Below are 20,925 nucleotides of genomic sequence, written 5' to 3' on the forward strand. Positions count from 1 at the left end.
CGTGGAGGTGTCCCCCGTGGATTCTCGTGACTGTCATATGTCCGTTGTTCTGCTGAGATCGTCTCTGTATGCTGCGACTTCCCTTCCTCCAGCTCCGTCCTATCCGACCTGGAAAGAAAAACACAGGGAAAGTAATATTCCATCTTACCGGCGGCACCTTTTGCAGCCTATAGGCTGAGCAGAGGTCTCTCCACGTCATGTTTTCCACTTTGCCTACAAGTGTCCAAAGATTTGAGAGACAATATTTATCAAACAGAAATCCTTAATTACGTTTGGATGGTTTAGTGAAGTCCCCGAACTCCTTAATGGAGACTGGACTTGGAGTGCACGGCGAATGGAGCGGGCTGGGAGGGACAAGGGGAGGAGGAAGGTTCCTTTCTTCAGTCAGAAACTGGATGAAACAACCTTGAGAAAGGAGGAACGGCCGCACTCTTTCCGTGACATTCTGGAGAAGGTCATGTTCCATTTCAGCCTGAGACACAGGACTGACTCACTCTCCTTGTGTTTCTGAAAAAAAACATTCATCTGTTCTTAACTTTTTCTGTTCCTAGGGAAGAGCCTGTTTTGTACAGTGCTCTTCTAGCCACTTACCTGCTTTGTGTTTCTACAGTGACCAGGAGCGAAGGGAAAATATTAGATCATGTCGGAGTTCTGGCTAATTTCTGCCCCAGGAGATAAAACAAATCTGCAGGCATGGGAGCGAATGAACACGGTGACGTCTAAATCCAACCTGTCCAGCAACAGCAAATTCCATATTCCAGACTTAAAGGTAAACAATGAAAGGGTTTGGGTGTGAGTGATACAGCAGCATTAGCCAGGACTAAAGACTTTTGGGATAAATGTGGGATTTATTTTGGGGGATAATATGCAGAGAGTAGACGATTGCAGTCAGGGACTGAATTGTGCTCAGTCAACTGAAAATTGATCAGAGAGAAAAGAAGTCATTGTTCTTGAAGCTGACCTTCATGTTGGAAGGATATATGTATATGGAGTGAAGATGAGTGAGATGAGTTAAATAACTAATCTATTGCATTCATTTGTACCATTTGCTCCCTGTCATGAAAGTCATACAGCATTGTACATCTTGGACTGCTAATGCAAAGGGAGCGGCTAAGTATCTAGAGCCATGCCAGTAAGACCCCTGATAGACAAAAGCACATTAGTCCTTGAGAAATGAATGTATACGTATATTCAGCTACATTACCCAGCTTCATATCATCATATAAATAGGAAGAGTATTAATCCATTATTTTTTTATATTTTTGCATTATTTAGTCCTTATTTTATAAAATCTGCACCTTATTTTTATTTCGCTTGTGGCCATGAAAAATCCAAGTACACTGTATTAAAGTCAGTGGACCTACCACAGATGTAGAACTTGGTTCCTTGGGGACTTGCCATCACCCGTCACTTAACAAAGCTACTCTTAGTACATTCAAGGTCTGTCTTTAATCCAAAAAGATTGTTAACAGTTATAACTTGAGCTATCCCAATTACATAAGGATTTAAGTAAAAAGGGGAGTGTGGCCTGTTCCCAAGTAATAACCTGCTGAATTGTCACACAAATGTTTCAGACTGGGAATGTTGCTTTTTGCATGTGCACCTGAGATTGATGTGATTTTTACCATCTATGGGCCTTACCCAACTGGAGTTGGGGCGAGTCTGCTAATATCAAAGGAAATAAAGCATCTGCAGTATCTGAAGATGCAGCCAGCCCATTAGTATTCTGCTAATGGTTCTATGTACAACTTGTTTCTTCTCCTTCAGCTTGACCCTTCATAGTGTTGAGCTGGCAACATTGCACAAAAAGGTTCAGCGATATATTGCAATACCATAAGCATAGGATTATGACTGTGACAGAGAGTCATGCAAGAAGCAGATGTTGGTCTTGGAGGAAATGGCTTGGTGAGAGGCTTAGTCTTTGGTAATAGCAAAGAATGCAGACAGAAATCCCCTTTTGAGTAAGTGCTGCTTCCCTTGGTTCTCTCAGTACATCCGATTCATACATATATTATGTGCATTTCTAGTCACTATCTGATCAGGTTAAAGACTAGTCTATGCAACTTGATGATACAGGAATGAAAACAGGAAGGAAGACACTGACGTGTAGTCTTGAGACTACGCATATGTTTTTTCCTTTAATGGAAAAGGGTTTTTATGCCGTAGGTCTCGGGTAAAGGAATTGCTACTATTTTCCACCAAGTAAACAAAATTCTGCCAAACTGTTGAATTCACAAGTGCTAAACACAAGTCTCTGTCCCCAAGCCTCTGCCAACAGAAGCCTTAGACTCGTGCGTCTTTCACCTACTTCTCATCTTTTGCACAGGTGGGGACACTGGATGCTCTTGTTGGTCTGTCAGATGAGTTGGGAAAACTTGATAGCTTTGCTGAAAGGTAAAATAGATCTTATTTACTACCTACAAATGAGAAGCAGACATTGTTTTTATGGGACGATATGTCCTTGTGCTCACCTCGGTCTGACTCAGTTCAGCCCAGACTACAACTAGATTAAAGTGGATAAGCTTTGTTTAACCCTTGTGTTGATTGTCATGGAGTTGTCACAAAGAAAGGACTATTCCTTTAAATTTGGATGAATTAAGTCAGTGATAGTTTTGTCTGCCCAGCAATCTGTTTGAGTGGCAGTGCTAGGGAAGCTATTTCTCAAAGGGAAACTTCTAAAAAGGTTCTTCTTCTTTTTAAAAGAACATCATCCTGCTCCATCCAGAAACTTAAATAAAAGGGCATTTGGAGAATATGAAGCCCACCCTGATCGTATTTTCACAGAATATTTCTCTTGATCCTTCTGCCCCTTTTCAACCAGGTGTAGGAGTTCTAAGGAGTAAGTTCTTCTGAATGAAATCCGGAGCTCTTCCTCTCAGATTTTTAAACTTCTTGAAAGCCAGAATATTGACTCACATTGTATCAAACCTACTTATGCAAAGACTCACATGATTTCCTTGCTGATCATTGCCCAGATTGCCTTTTGGGCCAAACTGACCTGTGTGTACAAAGAATAATATAGTACAGCAAGCTGAGGAAATGCCAAGTTGCAAGATACTTTTTGGCACAAAGTAAACTTTGTTGTTGAGGCAATGAAAGTACAAGCTGCTGACTTTTGTTGTTGTTGTTTGGTTTTGTGGGGTTTTTTCTTTCTCTTTGCTTTGGAAGCTTACCTCACATATAGTTGTGGTCTTGGTCACAAAGGCATGTGTTAGCTCTGGGGCTTTTTGCCTTTTTCCCCCAGCCAGGATTGATAAGGATTTGTTTGTCCAAATATGCTTGATACTTTCATAGATTTTGTCTGGCAGTTGCAAACACATACAGAAATACTGATATAAACTGTTTACATCTATGCTAGGTAGTTTGGGTAAAAGTAAGTTTGCTAGAATACATTTCTCTGTAGGATTTTGTTTTTTACTTGTGCTACAGCAGGGCTGTATTAGGATGATTACATTTGATCACTCTGGGTTGTACATGACATTGATCCTCTTAGAATCATAGAATCATAGAATATCTCGAGTTGGAAGGGACCCATAAGGATCATTGAGTCCAACTCCCTGCTCCTCAGAGGACTACCTGAAGATAAACCATATTGCTTTTTCAGGATTTTTAGCAGGACAGAGCGACTTAATTCATCAAGAAAAGCTTTTCCATTGTGACCATGCCAAAAAAACCTGCCCCAAATTCTTTGTAAACATGTTCAGTCCTCTGGTTCATACTGCAGAGATTCTTCATGAAGTGAGAATGGGGGAAAATTTGGGGAGAGACAGTGCCAATACCTGCTATCTCTTCTAACGGAAGGTGTCTCTAGTCAGGGCAGCAGATAGGTAAGCAACTGTGTGATCCAGGCTTGAGGGCTGCCGAAAATCATGCAGAACTGATTTTCAGAAGGGCTTAACTAATTCCCAGCTTTGTGAAGAATTGGAACTTCCGAAAAGCCATCTGTAGGAACCATGTAAGATCACAGAGGGTAATTTTGAGTGAAATGTCGATATGAGCTCCCTAGGCTCACTGTCTCCTTTGGCTACCTTTGTCTTGACAACCTGCTACAGCTCCTTGTTCAAACGGAATGCCACTTTACTCCACTAATTGTCCCTTTAATGGGGACAATTAATGCCAGTAATGACCCTTATCATATGACATGCTATAGGCACCAGGCAAAGGGGTCAGTGAGGCCCTTCCACTGTAAGCTGCTGAGGTAAGGACTTTTCCTATTTGTCTTGTTTGCCTATCCAAATAGTTAATCAAGAAGGATCAACGAGATTTAGAAATAAGAAAAATGTGTTAAAAAATAAGAAAAATGCATTGGAGTAGGGTCATAGCAGAGAATAATCAACACAACAAGGACATACAAAAGCATTTTTACGTTAAATAAATGCCCAGGGTTTTGAGTCTAAATTGTGATTCAAGGATTAAAATGCCAAGCGCTCGCACTTCCTTGAAGTAAATGGCATCCAGAGGGTTACAAGCCTGTTCAAATGACCTGAGCATTCAGTTCCTGCTCTTCTGCAACAAAAAAAATTGATAGATAAGCACAACTGCCAGCAAAGCCAGGCAGTGCAAACCTGTCAGCGCTGCCTCCTGCCAGGACAGCAGAGAAGGGGCAAGAGTTTGCAGGATCTATTGTTTCCACATACTTTTATTATTTATTTACACCGGGAGGCAGAGTGTTTTTCCATGTCACCGCAGGGTAGCTGCTCTCTCAAGAGTCCCTTCTGGGGGCTCTCCCAGGTCCTCGGCTGGCAGAGCATTCTGCAGTGGCCCCAGATTGCAGGACTTCTGCTCCCTGCAGTGTTTTGGAGGCCTAGCTGGTAGCACCATTTAATGCACAGTATCATTTAAAGAGTGTTGGACTGTTTTTTAATTTTTTTTCTTTTGAAAGTAATGACATTGCAGCAATTTCAGAAACAGCATGTGTGAGTCTTCCAAGCCATAATAACAGGCTGTATGGAGTTACTGTCTATGGGTTTTTATTACTACTTCTCAACGCATTTTAGCTGAAACCCTCTCCTTTTGTAACACATCATTTGAGCATGGTATTTGCTCAAAGTGGGATTCATCTCACGTAAAGGCAGAGGTTTAAGGGTTGGTTGTGAATGCTGCTCGCTGTTGGATGTCACTATAGTTGATGGGGCTCCCCCGGTGCTCTGATTCCTCTTGCTTGCCTCAGTCATCAGTGGTACACAGGGTGCATGTTCTGTCTTTGCACGGGGAATATATTGGATGAGTGAATCCTGCTTCCATTTCACAGGGTGCAAGGCAAGGCACGGCACAGAGACTAAGCCAGGGCTGGAGAACGTTCCTCTGGCGCACTGTGTACATACCTTCTGGCTGTATACTGCCTGCAGGGACAGCGGGGTGTGTGGGCTGGAAGGGAGCAAAGCCTCACCGGGGCAGATAGGACTGTCGGGTGCACGGCAGCACATACCTGTCCCACCGTCTGTACCTAAGGAGAGAGCAGCGCTAACTGCTTCCCAGCTATCAGGTTAGCCCCCAGCTGCACTCAACAATAACAAAAGCAGTTCAGGTCCCTTGGAAAAGCTACTGGGTTATACGCTTTTGTGTTGGCTACTTTCTCTGTTATGCCCTTAGCCTCCTGCTATACTGTTCTTAGCAGCTGGGCTGGAGTCCTGTCTTGTTCCAAGTTCCTTTGGGCTCTCTGGGCACCGTGAAGGGGCTGCAAAACCGCTGCGTCTCCAAGCTGGAAACTGCCGAAGTGCTTGGCAAGGCGAGGCTGACGGGGAACCGCTGTGCCCATCCCTGCGCCCTCCCGGCAGCCCGAGCGTGCGGAACACGTACTCCAGCAACGCTCAGCTGGCACCCGGTCCCTAAGTGGCTGCAGCCAGATGGTGGAAAACTGCGGCATCCCTGAGGGAGCTGTGAACTAGAGAGCAGTGGTGTAGTTTCCTCCTACAGGCAATCTGAACTGCACCTGTCCAGGATCATGAGAAGAATGGTTTGGGTTGGAAGGGAACTTTAAAGATCATCCAGTCCAACCCCCTGCCATGGGCAGGGACACCTTCCACTAGGTTTCTCAAAGCCCCATCCAACCTGGCCTTCAACACTTGCAATGATGGGGCATCCACAACTTCTCTGGGCTGCTTGTTCCAGTGTCTCACCTCTCTCAGCATAAAGCATTTCTTCCTTATATCCAATCTAAATCTACCTTCTTTCAGTCTAAACTGTTGCCCCTTGTCCTGTCACTACAGGCACTGGCAAAAAGTCTCTTTCCATCTTTCTTATAAGCCCCTTTTATATATTGAAAGGCCACACAAAAAAAAAGCAGGAATTCTGACTACTGCATTCTTGGCAGCATCAGCAATCTCAGATTTTTCCTCCCTGTCACAGGACTGGAAAACCTTTGCAAAGACTGTGTACTCCAAAGACTGTGACTTTCTTCACAGGAATGGAGATCGAGGGAATCTTTCCTCTATGAATTACTTCTTTTAAATGGCCCATAAATCTGCTTTGCAGCATATCAAAGAACATCCTTTTCTCTGATGCTCTCATGGTATCTCTACCTGCCCTGAAGTCCCTTTCCTGAGCTCTTGAAAGCCACAGGGTGTCACAAGACACGTTGTCCAAACTCTGCAGGTGCCCTTTCAGTCTCCAGCTCATCTGCAGCTGTAGTAGTCTCCCCTCTGTAAGGAAAGAAAGTGAGAAGAAGCCTGCCATTATGCTCCACTCCATGTCACCACGCGAAGGATTATGTCCACTTCATGTCTCTGCCAATTTCATCACCAAGCAGTTACTTTTTAGCTGTTGCTTCTTTTACGAGGTGTAGTCAACCTGGAATAGTTAGGGAACTGAAGGCCAAATTCTGCAAATATTTCTGCATACAGAAAGATACTAGAAAAAACAGAAAGGCTCTTGGCCTGTATGAGATAGATACTTTGACTAGAGCCAGGAGGATCTACTGCTGGATGATGAATCCATTTTTTAAATAAGCAAAGAATAAGTAACTGCGGAGACAATGTTCTCCAGGAAGGGCTCTGTTTAAATCACTGCTCTGAATTGAGCAGGAGGATTTGAATCAAGTACTCCCACACCTTAAGGGAGTGTCTTGTCCACCATGCTAAAGAGAAGAAAGAGTCCCCTGAAGAGGAATAAGGAGGAAATTCTCCCTCTCAAACAAGAGAACTTTCTCATTTTCCCCAGAGTACTTTGTAAGAACCTCATCTCAGCAAGCCCTAAGGGTTTATTTAGCATCCCACGTCGCAGATTTTCAGCCAGTGTTAGCCTGTATGTAGCCTCTTGTTCCTCCACCACCTTTAGAGTTTTAAACACAGATTTCTTGCCTGCTGGTTTCTGCTATGAGTATCGTGAGTGTACAGAAGACTGCATCTTGATCTTCTGGAAGTCTAGAGCACTGGGGAGGTGATATTACCTATGGGTTTGTGGAGATGAGTGTATTTAGAAATAAGGCAATATGCCATAGGTTGTTTATCTTAATTTGGACTGAAAATTAACTTGCCTTGCTCCAGAAGTGTTTTGTTTGGGCATCTCCATGTTTATCAGATCATGGTAGCAACTGTTTTATATTCATTTTGTTTCTTCACTAACAAAGATTCTCTTGTTACACTCAAGCATAATAAAGAAAATAGCCCAGTACATAGAAGAAGTTATGGAGGACTCAAAAGATAAAGTCCAGGAAAATCTTCTGGCCAATGGAGGTAGGTGCTGTGAATGTAGGTTTTTTAATGCATTGATGCTGCTTTTGTTTGCTTCAGAATATGAACCTGTGGGGTTGAAACACTCACTCACGCATTAGAAAGGACAACCATCAGCAACATTTTTTAAGAACATACCTAGCCTGCTCCCATTTTTCTCAAAGTTAGCACAAGCTTTATTCAGCACCAGCTTTGCTTTCAGGAGTGTGTTCAGTGTCTAGTACTGAACTAGTTTCTAACACTAGGGTTGGGCAGTGAAGAGGAAAGAGAATCATAGAATCACAGAATAGTTTGGGTTGGAAGGGACCTTTAAAGGTCATCTAGTCCAATCCCCCTGCAGTGAGCAGGGACATCTTCAACTAGAGCAGGTTGCTCAGAGCCCCATCCAACCTGACCTGGAATGTCTCCAGGGAAAACATTCTGGAACATGAATACATGAAAACAGCTACCACCTCTCTAGGCAACCTGGGCCAGGGTTTCACCACCCTCAGTGTGAAAAATTTCTTCCTTAGATCTAGTCAAAATCTGCCCTCTTTTAGTTTAAAACCATTACCCCTTGTCCTATTGCTACAGGCCCCGCTAAAAAGTCTGTCCCCATCTTTCTTAGAAGCCCCCTTGAAGTACTGGAAGGCTGCAAGAAGGTCTCCCCGGAGCCTTCTCTTCTCCAGGCTGAACAACCCCAACTCTCTCATCCTGTCCTCACAGCAGAGGTGTTCCATCCCTCTGATCATTTTTGAGGCCTCCTCTGGACCCGCTCCAACAGGTCCAGGAGACATCCTTCTCCACTCCTAAAATGACCTAGTGCCTTTCTGTGCTCTTTAGGGGCTTTATCACTTACAGGCGGCTAAATCTCATTCTGTATGCCTACATGACACCTGTCAGTGATCTGTTAGTGATTTGCCATCCCTCCTACAGTGCTGGGATAGATCATGTTGTTAACTGTGGATTTTTGACATCACAGGTAGACGTGTGAGGCAACAGCTCCAAAATGTGGAGCTGGGGCTGCACTCAAAAGGTTGTGTCAGGGGCGGGACGTGCACCTCCTACTCCTGTTAGGAGGAAATGCCCTTCAGTAGTGTGCTGCCCTGGCTGGCAGCAGTTGTGTAGCAGAGGAGAGCAGGCAGTGATGGCGGGGGCACTTCTGACATGACAGAAGGGAGCCTACTACCTTACCATATGCTCCCCTGCAGCATCTCTCAGTAGTCAATAGGATGTTTTTATAACCTCCATGAGATAATTTCCCCCCTTTATTATCTGGTACAGTACTCAAGGCCCTAAAGAGAGCCTGTGTCAAGGACAAAATTAACATTTAGGAACTGATGGCTTCTAGATCTCTGCATATTTTGTTTCAGAGCAAATTGCTCCCCAACTATCCTGGAAAAGTACAGTAAAGTTGGATGTGTTACACATGCTACTTACAAGCTTGTCAAGTGACGCTGTCAGACAAACTGTCAGACAACTGTCAGACAACTGTCAGACAAATAAACTAACCATGCACATTGCATCACCCTTTGACTGTCTGCAGTGTTGTACTTCAGATCTGTATGAGTGAAGGATGGGGAGGAAGTTCTTTTAGAAATGTCCTTCTTGCATGAAATAAGACTGACATTTGATGAGTGCAACCGCTTGACGAGTACCATAATCCCACTTATTGTGTTTCAGGGCTAAAGGATAAAATGAAATGTCTGAAAAGTATGTTGAGGATTGATGATTGCGGTGATGTTACAAGCATGGATTTGTGTGTATTAGTGCTAGAGACAAGTCTTGGTCTGGTTGTAGAGATACAGTGATCAGGTTACGATGGATTTCTCAAGTAAAAACCTCGTAGCTTGATCACGATATCTCTATGACTTGAGAAACAACAGGTTTCACTTATTTCCCTTGTTTCCTCTTTTTACACCATTTTCCTTTTCTATCAGCTCTGCATGTGTCGTAATAGTAGGATGTGGAATTACTTCTATGTGTTACTCATTTCTGTCCTCTGTTTGGATTTGCTCATACAAACAAATCATGCTATACTAAGACATTAACCTTTCCAAGATTATTGACTGCATCTTAAAAAATTCAGTCAGCTTTAGTATGATGTGAGGACTCCCCTAATACATTCCACTGTCATTCTTCATAAACAGCAGCAACTTTGCAGTACAAATTCTTCCTCCTCCCCTTTCTGGTTAGCAAAAGGTCCTTAAAGTTGAAGACTTGCTTGAGGTCATGAAATCAGAAACAAAATTATAAGATACAATTTCTTGCTACATGGTCCTGTTTCAGACTATTAGACCATCCCAACTCAAGTTTTGTTTTAAGTTATACTATGCAAGTTTTCTGATTTTAGCTCAGTTGTATATAATCCCAACAGCAGTTTGGTCCACGAACTGATGAAGATGGTGGCTGTGTGTCTAACAATTATTTGGTTAGATTTGTGTGAAGAAAAATGCAAAGTGCTAGAAAATGCAGCACTTTTAGTTAAGTGAACATACACATTACTTTCCAGTGGGCAACAGTCAGAAGCAGCCATGTGGAGATGTCTGTCTTATAGAGGGAAATACGTGTTTGTGTAATAAGGGGAATTTTAGTATATCACCACAGCAGGAAATGCTTTCTTGCTCATGACAGAATAAAAAATGTGAAATGTAAGTAAAAGCTTTTCTTCAAAGATTCAGACCAAATTCTCTTCCACTTATAGAAATAATATACTCAAATGAATTTTAAAGTTTGATAAGTGGTGGAACAACTCCATTCTTTATAATGAGCTGAAAACAAAGAAAAATGGGAAGTGTAACAATTTTGAAGAATTGTGTTTTGAAGGGAAAGTATTTAACATTGCCTCTTAGACCTGGGTGAGTAAATCAGAGTTACAAGAGATTTAGGCTGTGGGGTTCCGGGGCAGCTGTGAGCATGTTCGGGTAGGTAGGAAGCATCTCTGCTGCATGGGCAGCTGTGTGAAGTCTTCTAGAAGTGACTTGACAGGTTCCATAAATGAGGGGTGCCATTCCAGGACCATCAGGGTGCTTGGACAGCTTGGCATTTTAAGCTCAGTTCTGCTAGCGTGTTCACAGCAGTTTGTGCCATCCCCAAGATCAGGCTGCTGAACTAAACCTCACCCGTGCCAGAGCACTGCTCAGGAGTGAACTTGGAAAATGGGCTGAGAACTCCTGCGTGTGCTTAACTGCTGAGATTCAGGAAATGCGAGGACAGAAAGGGCATGTGTAGGTCTTGGGGAACTGTCCTATCTCCTCAGCTACATGTAGGTCAGAGCCTGCGAATACACCGTTCCTCCGCACAGCCCTGTAATACCATGCTCTTTGCAGGTTTCATTCCCATTGAATTTAGCAAAGCCTCAGCAAGAAAGCTTGGAACAGAAGCTGCAGGACCTCGTGTTGCGTAGCCCGTGCTGAAAATGCTCCATGAATTTTATTGCTCAAGTATTTTTGGCCTCCCTGCCTTCCCCCCAGAGGCCCTGAGGACCAAGGCCACGCAGGAGCTGTGCGATAGCTCTCCCTGCCTTCTGCAGTTTTGCCCCCTTCCCACACGCTCCCTGTGCAGGAGAATTTGCTGATTCCTGATCAGACCTTAGCAGGAAGGGTTGGATATCTTTGACTTGCGGCTCCTGTCCATTGGATGTGTGGGAGATTTACGCAGCTGCGGTTTTAGAAGGAGGGGGAGAACACTGTCCTGCCAGTGCTCTCCGCCTCTGACGGAGTTTACCCTTTGCTAAGAAGCCTGTTTCCTCCTAACAGAAGACTTTCCATGCTTTGGAAATCTAATAGGGTAAGCTGACTCTGTTATGGGGTGAGAGAAGCCTGTGGAAGGGATAGTGCTCTCCTGCCAAGCGTATTCGGTATCACACAAAAGACAGGGTAGTACCCTCAGCCTGGTACTATGGCAATTACAGAACCTTTCACATTCCTTCTCCTGCATCTCGGTTCATAAAGTTTTCCCCACACCCCGGAAGCCCAGCCCACAAGAAATTGTGCTCAAACCTCGCTGTGGGACTGAATTAACTCTCTTCACAAGGTAGTGAAGAACACTGAGCAGCCCCAGCATGCCCCTCCTTTTCCTTGGCACCTTGAGCTTGTCTTGCTCATCTCCCCAGGGCAGCTTCCCAGATACTCTCCTGGTCCGGAAGAAAGCCCACCCAGCAGGTGACACTGCCTCTGGCTTGTTTAGGCATTAAGACCCTGCCTTCCTCTAGTCTTCCTAACCTGCTTGTTGTGAGTTTATCCTATCCCATAAAGTTGCCCAAAACCACTACGTAGAAGTGTGTTTGACACCCTAAGGACTCTCAGGACTCAGCTTAGGCAAAGAGCTGTCTGATTTCATGAGCTGCTAGGGGAGAATTCTTTACTTGGTACCATAATGTACCAAGTCTTAACGTTTTCTGATGTTAAGGAGCCTTGGTCTTCAGAGTGCAACAGCATGATCCCGTTCTAGGAGCCAGGTGTCATATGTGTCATCTCCCCTCAATTCTGGGAAAAAGCCAGGGCTCCCCATGGTCCAAGGGTGCCTTGTTTTGGGGGCTGCACACACACAAGGCCTTGCTGTGAATTTCTGTCACGGGGTGCTGTGACTGGGTTTATCCACTCGGAGAAACACCGCATGGCTTTGTGCGAGATGGGGCACTCTGTGTGCAGGCAGTGGGGAATTCCGCATCACACCTGAGCTGGTGTGATTTCTAGTGAGTGAATCACAGAGCAGTGACGTCAGCTACACTCTTAATGTCTTTGATCAAACTCTCAATCACTTGAGTATTACTGCTGGTCCTGGGCACAAAGTACTTTTCTGATAGCTCTTGCTAGGATTAAATTCAGGCATATTGCAGTCATCAAGAGGGAGGTATGTTACATGAAGCTGTTTCTGCTGTGAGGAAGAATGGCTGCATGTTGCTGTGTCCTGCTGATACAGCTAATTTTACAATAACACGTGTTCTATGCTGTTAGCTGTAACGCAGAAAATATTTCTGGTTCAACTTCTAAGTTTGCGGTTGTTTAGAAAGGTGATTAGATTGGGCATATGATCTCTGTGGATTTGATCTAGATCAAATTTCTGTGAGGATTCAGAGGTGGGCTTCTGGTTCCCTCCCATCTCTAATGTCAGTCAAAGTTACACCTAGGCTATAGCTGGGGACTACAACCCAAACTTTCACCTGCCACCTGGTAAGCTGTCTGCTTTAATGCATCTCTTTGCATTTTCAGTTGACCTAATTAGCTACCTGACACGGTTTGAGTGGGACATGGCCAAGTATCCCATAAAGCAGCCACTGAAGAGTATATCAGAAGCATTAGCAAAGGTAAATTGTACTCCAGATTTTAAGATGTCAGCATGGGGAAGCATGTCTTTTGGCAGTTTTTGGTCCCTCCTCTCATGGCAGTCAATGAGAGCTTTGCCTTTGGTTTGGGCAGGAACAGGCTCAGAAGCCCACACTCTGTACTGAAGCATTATTATTTTAATTTCTACTGTAATAATAGTGATATATATATGTTTAAACCTATCCAGTCTGCAAGTATATGGCACGTCATCATATTTACTAGAGTACATTGACATGCTTTCTGCACTTTAATCCCCTTCATTGTAATATTTTATTGCCATAGTGTTCTCCATTGTCGAGTTCTTCTGTGAAATTGTTGGCCTGACATTAAATCAAACACTTTGCAGGCTGGATGAATTATTTACACTGCCGGTCTGTTCAGGAGGATGTGATGTGGTGTTCAATGTAGATAACAAATGAAGCCTTGAACTTGCTCCTTAGGTACAGCTGTCGCGCACACAGCGACAGCTAACCGAATCCTCCTTTCTGCAGAGGCCTTTGCCACAGGGATGCTCCGGCACTGGCTCCCTCTTGGCCACCATCAGCTGGTTTTAGGAGCGGCGCCAGCTGAGTCCTTACGCTGCAGAGGTAGTGGGAGGGGGGTGAGGACAACACCTCAGGCACCGAGTTGACTCCCTTTTTTTACTTCATTTTAGCAAGTGACTCAAATAGAAACAGACCTAAAGACCCGATCAGCTGCATACAACAACATTAAAGGAAATCTGCAGAGCCTGGAGAAAAAAACTATGTAAGTATATAGCACATGCCTGTTTGCACCTGAACGCTGCACGGCTGAACTGAGGACGGTGTGTGCCCACACCCATTGCTCTGCAGTGGACCGTGTGTGTCTTCTGGTGGGAGCAAATTTTTCTGGCTTTGGGGGCTGCTGAGGGGAGCCCCAAAAACTAGGGGGGAGCTGGTGCAATCATCGTGTTTCAAAATCAGCTTGGAGAGACTGCAGTTCCTAGTAGGATTTTATTGGCAGCATGAGCAGACAGTCTTGGAAAGAGTCAAAACGAAATGCACTGTATTGTTCTGATGAGATTTCAGGGGGTCAGAAATTAGATGAGCTGGGTCAGCTGGTGGATTCCTTTGCACAGCAGAGTTCGTTTCCTATGTTCTGAACAGCATTTGCAGAGCTCCCATGGGAAATAGCTCTGTGTTGCTTGTTCCCACGCCTCACCAGCATCCCGCTTACATTTTTCTTTTCTTTGTTTCATTCTGTTGGTCCAGGTAATGCTCTGAAAGGGCTTCCCAAATGTCCTCTCTCTTGTCCTCAACAGCTTCATATGGTCTTTACCTATGTCAGTGCTGATAGCTGGACTTTTTTCCAGGGTATCACTGGGGACAATAGTAAATTCCAGTAAGTAGTACATTTAGAGCAACTTAGATGATACTGTGCAAGCCCTTGCCCAACACATGCTCATATGTGCCACTCTTTCGTACTCAGGCCCCTTGCTCTGGGCACAGGACACAGGTCCTTGCCTTCCTGGCACTGCAGCCAAGCTGGCAGCCTGCCTAGAAACCAGCCTTTACCCAAGGAAGATACTCACACGGGCTCAAACCAAACCCCAGGGTGGTTGGAATTTTGTTCTCAATGTGGAGCTAAAATAAGCATGCCTGGCACCAACTCCACTGAACCCAACCAGAAACCACAGAAAAAGTACTTTCAAGTGGTACTTCAGAATGACTGTCAAAAAAACGCTGCCCTTCATGGAGACATGCTCAACATGGGGACTGCAATGCCCACGAGGGTCAGCAGAGCCATATCACAGTTACATCTTGCCCTCCTTCTGCTGAGCTCCTGTATCCATGCCTCACCACCGCCAGCCCACACCACTGGAAGCCTCTGCTTCCAGCTTGGTATAGTCACATTATAGCCATGGTGTTAGAAACATTTATTTGTCTCAGGCCACACGCATGTGGATAGTCACGGGCGGGAGGGACAAGGAGACATTAGGTCCCATTTCCCTTTTCTTGGCACCATTTGTATTCCCAGCCCACTCCTGCAGCATCTCTCCAGCTCCCACATCAGCTTTAAGTACCTGGAGAGAGGCAGAAGTTCTGTGTGGGGAACATGAGCAGTCCCAGGCCTCCAGCAAGGTGATGAGGGAGAAGAACAGAGACCTTGTGGTCCTATCTTCCTCTCACCATCCTGTCCACCTTTAAATGCTGGCATCTCTGGTGTCTACCAGTGCCAGCTAGCTTGGGTTGAACAAACATCTAATAAGATGTTATGGGCCAATTAATTAATGCTTAGACTGGCACAGCGAACCTCAAGCTAAAAACTACTGATTCTTCTTCATTCCTGCCCGGTGGCAGGGAGGGCAGCTGCTCTCTTCCCATACACACCTAGAGCCTACCAGCCATGGCCGGCCAGCCCCAGCCATCTACGCTTCCTAGGTGTGCAGCACTAGTGGGACTTAATGGGACCAAGTGGGCTTAGACTGTGAAGAGAGCCCCTCCTGCAGGGCCCACCTGCGCATGAGACTGTCCTTCAGCTGGAGGTGTGCTCGTCCACGGCAGTCCAGGTATGCCAGGGTTGCTTTGATGGCTTAGGTCCGTACTAACATTGCTTACTGTGACTGAAGCGTGGTCACACAGGCAGCTCAGCAGGCAGCCTTGAGAAGGCAGGTGCCTTCTGCAAGATGTGGCAATGACTGAGAGAAGGGTGGTAACTTCAGGTGTGCCCTTTGCAAGAATCTACACCCTTACTGTAGAAACAGTAACAGCAGAATGGTGTAATTTCACTTAGAGAAAGGGTATAAACTAGCCTAGTGCTAGTCACTAATACTCTGCCATTAGTATTAATTGCTTTTTTATTATTTTTGGTTGCAGTAAAATAACTCAATGGCTATTTTAGAAGTGTAGACGTGTCCTTTAGCCACCTTCTTCCTGGTCTTCTTCTACCCCAGTATACACTATTACCAGCTATACCAACAGCCCAATACCTCCAGTGAGCTGCTGCTGGGTTCCTGCTAATGTTTTTTTTCTTTGTCTTCTTCACCGTAGGGGGAATCTGCTGACTCGGACCCTAGCAGACATCGTGCATAAAGAAGACTTTGTTCTGAATTCCGAGTATCTTATCACGCTGCTTGTCGTGGTGCCAAAGTAAGGCAATAGTGGGTGCACACGCGCTCAGTGTGGTATTGTTTCAGGCCTAAGCACCGGATCCAGGCAATACTGGGTGTTGGGGCGGCTCATCTGCATCCTGGCGGGGGCATGGCTGGAGCCGTCAGCAAAGAGAAAAAACAGTTTCTGCCAAGGGTGGTGCCAGCACTAAAGAAAGAGACAAAGACTGCTCTGAACTTGGAGCAGGACTGAAACGGGATGTAAGTTTTTAACTGCTACGGAGTGGGTTCTCAAACAGCCCCTTGGTAGGAATAGTAGGAGTTAAAAAAAAAGAGAAACACAGATTCTCACTGGAGCTTAGCCAGTTTATGAAGGGAATTAGACCTGTCAAACGCACAAAGCCACTGCTGGTTGTGTATTTGTAAGTGCCTGCACGTAGGATGGCTGCCATCGCCATCAGTTGTGAAGTTACATGAGGTCCTTCTCTCTAGAAGCCTACACAAAACTTTTCCTCCCTGTATAACCCTGTCCCAACACACATCCAGTACCATCACTCTTCTGTCTGTGAAAACCATGTCACAAACAACTACCTGATCTAAGTTTGCTGCGTTTATTATCTGCACATTCTTTCAGACTCCCCCTATAAACAGAGTTCTCGCTTTGCAAACTCTTACCATCCCTTGGCCCCTTTCTCCCAGTGCTGGCACCTGCCATGCTTGCAGTGTAGCACCAGATCAGCTCTGGGACTGCACGTAGCAGATGTACCTCGCTTACCCATCCATCAGGGGCAGCTCGTGCAGGGGTCCTGGAGCACGGGACACTGTGTGGCAGCCTGGAAAAATGTGCCAAAAGCCATGTTCTTCCCACCGTCAGCTTCCTCCTCTGGGCTTTTCCTCATGCCAAGCCCCAAAGGGAGGATTGAGGGTGCAGTGTTGAGGGAAAGATCTCCCTAGCTGGTGACTAGGAGAGGAAAGGGTAGGAGAGGCTTAATGTATCTTAATCACATAACCCAGAACAAAGAGCTCCAGCCCTTCTACACTAAGCCATTAGCTCAATTAACTGTATTTATCAATACATTTGCTTTCTAATATATAGTATTTATTTACTGTGCTTTTTTGTGTGTTGCTCAAAGGTCAAGCTATGTTCAGTGGCAGAAGACCTATGAATCCCTCTCTGATATGGTAGTGCCTCGCTCCACCAAGTAAGTGAAATTCCAGATTGAGGTCCCTGTATGTTTAAGAGATCCCTGCTATATTTCAGCCCCTCACATTGCTGGATACTGGAAGGAATCACTTGTCTAATGCATGTTAACATAGATTTGCCCAATCTTATTCTGAAATCACAAATGACTCTGTTGAAGGGAAGTGCAGATGAAAGAAAAAAAAATCATCACTGTTTTTTTACAATTGGCTTCTTGTTCCCTTTTCCAGTAAGTAGTTCTTTCTACTTTCAACCATGGCCTTTGCTTTTTGTGTAAAACAATTTGTCACAGCACTCCCGGCATAATTCAGACACATGCAATCACATAGAACTTTAATGAAAACTACTTTTTACAAAGATCAAATGCTCTCTTTGCATCTTTAATTGCTTCCTGCTGTAGAATAGGATAATTCAAGGATACTTTCATTTGCATTAGCCAATGTCGTATTATCTTCTCTTTTCACCTGGAGTAAAAAATCCTTCCTAGGAGTTAAATATTCCACTGCTCAGCTCCTGCAGACCATGAGGTCCAAGTCAGGGCACAAGAGGTGACAGTGCTATTATCTGAAATGGAGGCAGCAGAAAGCCCAGAGAAAGAAGCAAGCTGTTTGCTACTGCCTGTCTCAAAAACACAAGTGCATGGAAAATGGGCGAACATTACCAGGAAACACAGAGAAATCAGGCAGGCAGAACATCTGTGTTTGGGTTCAGGAACATAACTCATGGGAGTTTTACATTGGAGATAGTGTAGCTGGTGCTAGTGAAGTCTTTGTTCCCTATTTCAGTCACAGCAGTTCTTGAAAAGCAGAGTGTTGTTCAGTATCAGAAATGAAAAAAAGAACTGCAAAAGAGGAAGGTAAAGAAAGCATGAGGGATTTGCCGTGTCAAACCACAGCAGTGAATTTCCCTCCCACAGGATGATTGCTGAGGATGCAGAGGGAGGACTCTTCACCGTGACCCTATTTAGAAAAGTGATGGATGACTTCAAGGCTAAAGCCAGGGAGAACAGGTAAGAAGCACGGATGGCGAGGCAGGGCAGGCTAGCAAACAAGATGATGAGGGTAAGGCGAGGCTTGTTCTGTGTGCAGTACAGCTGAATCCACCAGTGGTTTTTAGGACAACATTACTGTTTGCGCTGCTGCTGGCCCTAAAAGCCACTGAGAAGGCAGGGTGTGAAGGACCTGTGGCAGCAGATAGAGTGATCCTATTTAAGCCCCAATCTACAGATCCTGGAGTTGTCTTTCCTGCTGTCATGCTACTGACAGCAGGAAGCTGGCTTTCTGGGGGTGACTTCAACTCCCACCCTCCACAAACTTTAACTGGTTAAATGGCTAGCAACTTTGAAACATCCAGTACCTGCTTCTCCAGAGGCAAAATAAATGACTGCGCATATTGCTTCGACTACGGCTTATGAGAGCAAATGTCATTCAATTGTAGGTTCATGGTTCGAGAATTTTATTTTGATGAGAAAGAACTGAAATGTGAAAAGGAAGAGCTGATGAAATTAGCTTCCGATAAGAAACAACAATATGTAAGTAGCACATCAAGTTGATGGCCCACATAATGACAGCCTTTGCTACTGGCATGCCTAAGCACCTCTCACTCAGAAATGGCTTTATGGTTCCAACAGACTCCTCTGAGCTCCATTTAGCCCAGAAAACTGAGGCAGAGGACAGATAACACAATTTGCGCAATGTCACTCCAGTTTCTGATACGCTGGGAGCCACTGACAGGCTGCCTGAGAATTCTCTCAGCAGCCTGTGACGGCTTCCGTGGTGGTAGCTACGGAGCTGCTTCACACAGCGAGGGGATCACAACACTGTTGTGTCTGTCCTCACAGGGCCCGTTGCTGCGCTGGCTGAAAGTGAACTTCAGTGAAGCATTTGTGGCTTGGATTCACGTGAAAGCCTTGCGAGTTTTTGTTGAATCTGTCCTGAGGTAAGTGGGTAAACATGCAGCGCCGGCAGAGATTCCTGTTAGAAGTCAAAAAGTACAGGTCTCTTCCTGGGGCAGTTCCTTCATGGGAGGGAACGACCCTTACACACCACACTCCAGAAGCTCATAGGAGACAGTACAGGTGACGTACAAAGTTGATGAAAAGCAGGTCTCTGGGGACACTTACAGAGACGTGGAAAACAGAAAGACACTGTTTAGTTGACTTTCAGCTTCAAAAAGAAAATGCTTTCAGATAAGGAGGCAGCACAAGGCCACTGAGCCCGTGCTCTGCAGTGCACAAGCAGCCGGCGTGCCAGGAGACCGAAGGGGACCAAGGGCAGGAGTGAAAAGCTGTGCCCCTTCCCGGGAGATGATCGTGTCTGTTGATGTGTTTCAAGGTATGGCCTCCCAGTGAATTTCCAAGCAATGCTGCTGCAGCCAAATAGGAAGTCTGTAAAACGCCTGAGAGATATCCTAAATGTGGTCTTCAAACACCTGGATGAAGTTGCAGCAGCAAGTATAATGGAGGTATGTATTTGGACTGCAAGTGTACATGCTGTAGCTTGTCTCAGTTTAGTCAAATGAATACTTTCACAGTCCAAGGGCTAGAGCAAGCGTCTCCTCACATCTTGCAATGCCCTAGTCCCTGGATGCAGCCCTAATCCCTGGTGGTTACAGACTGGATCAGGTAGGCTAGGTAGATTAGCAGGTAGGCTCAGATTATTATGGAGATGGTTTAGAGATGGCTTACATTTTCTGTTGAAGCAGCTGATGTTTACAGCTACCGGACTGAAATAGGCCTGCTCCATTATGTCAGTTCCTCTAGGTAAAAAGCTTCAAGTTTTCTGTAAACGTTCAGATCAACATAAGCAAGAAAAACGAATTCAGAACTAAATGTTAGGACTGTGACACCTCCGTCCCCTGTAAAAGGCTGTCGTTGACTCAATACCTCAATCTAGGACTTCAGCGAACAGCAGTATTTGCTTTCTCCCTCCCCATATCTTGACTGCACAAACCATTTAGGATAAGCCAGTAGGTGTTAAAACAGTCTAAAACCAGCAAGCGTAAGATTCCAAGTGCATGGAGGGAGCAGCTGCTCTAGAGCACACAAAACTGCTACACACATGTTCATAAAGTTGCAACCACGCATGAATTCTCAATACTAGCTGCATTAGGCAGCCTGAAAACACCAAGCAAACACCAGATTCTCAGTGGTGAATTCCCAATCTTAAGCACAGTAAATACAAAACTCCATTCCACCTGTGGAAGAGGAGCACAAAAGCAACCCACTGTAGCTCAGAACTGCACAAGTTTGTTTAGTGGTACTTAAAGTCGTATCGTTTCCTTTTGCAGCCTGGCATGGACATCCCTGGTTTACAACTGAGTAATCAAGAATATTACCCTTACGTCTATTTCAAGATTGACCTCAGTCTTCTCGACTGCAGTTAAAACAAACACTGCTCAAGCTTTACCTGTTCACTTTCAAGACCCTGTTACAGTAAAACAATCTTTAGCTACTGAAAGCAAAATTAAAATGCAGGTGCTGTAGCAGGATAATTGCATAAGAACTTCCTACCACTTGCAGTAATTTTTACAGTGACTTCAATATAATATCTCTTGTTCATAGTTTTACAAAAACATGTTTCAGAGGCAGGAGGTTCTATGGTAGTATTTATTTTTTTTTTTTGGTAAATTACAAAGATGGAGTATCTATTGGACGTGAAATAAAACAACTGAAAATGT

General features: G+C 44.8%; 1 protein-coding gene across 1 annotated transcript; it reads left to right on the top strand.

Annotated features, from left to right (window-relative positions):
* The first annotated feature begins 640 nt into the window (after positions 1-640).
* ATP6V1C2 (ATPase, H+ transporting, lysosomal 42kDa, V1 subunit C2) lies at positions 641-20,631 on the top strand. The gene is made up of 12 exons (XM_010282389.1): positions 641-769; positions 2,327-2,394; positions 7,588-7,673; positions 12,863-12,957; positions 13,632-13,723; positions 15,988-16,086; positions 17,180-17,248; positions 18,164-18,256; positions 18,685-18,778; positions 19,088-19,185; positions 19,581-19,710; positions 20,536-20,631. Exons 1-12 carry the CDS (start codon positions 641-643, stop codon positions 20,629-20,631), a joined length of 1,149 nt encoding a protein of 382 aa, XP_010280691.1.
* Positions 20,632-20,925: the final 294 nt, after the last annotated feature.

Source organism: Phaethon lepturus, unplaced genomic scaffold, assembly GCF_000687285.1.
Source record: "Phaethon lepturus isolate BGI_N335 unplaced genomic scaffold, ASM68728v1 scaffold14072, whole genome shotgun sequence".
NCBI classification, from domain to species: Eukaryota; Metazoa; Chordata; class Aves; order Phaethontiformes; family Phaethontidae; genus Phaethon; species Phaethon lepturus.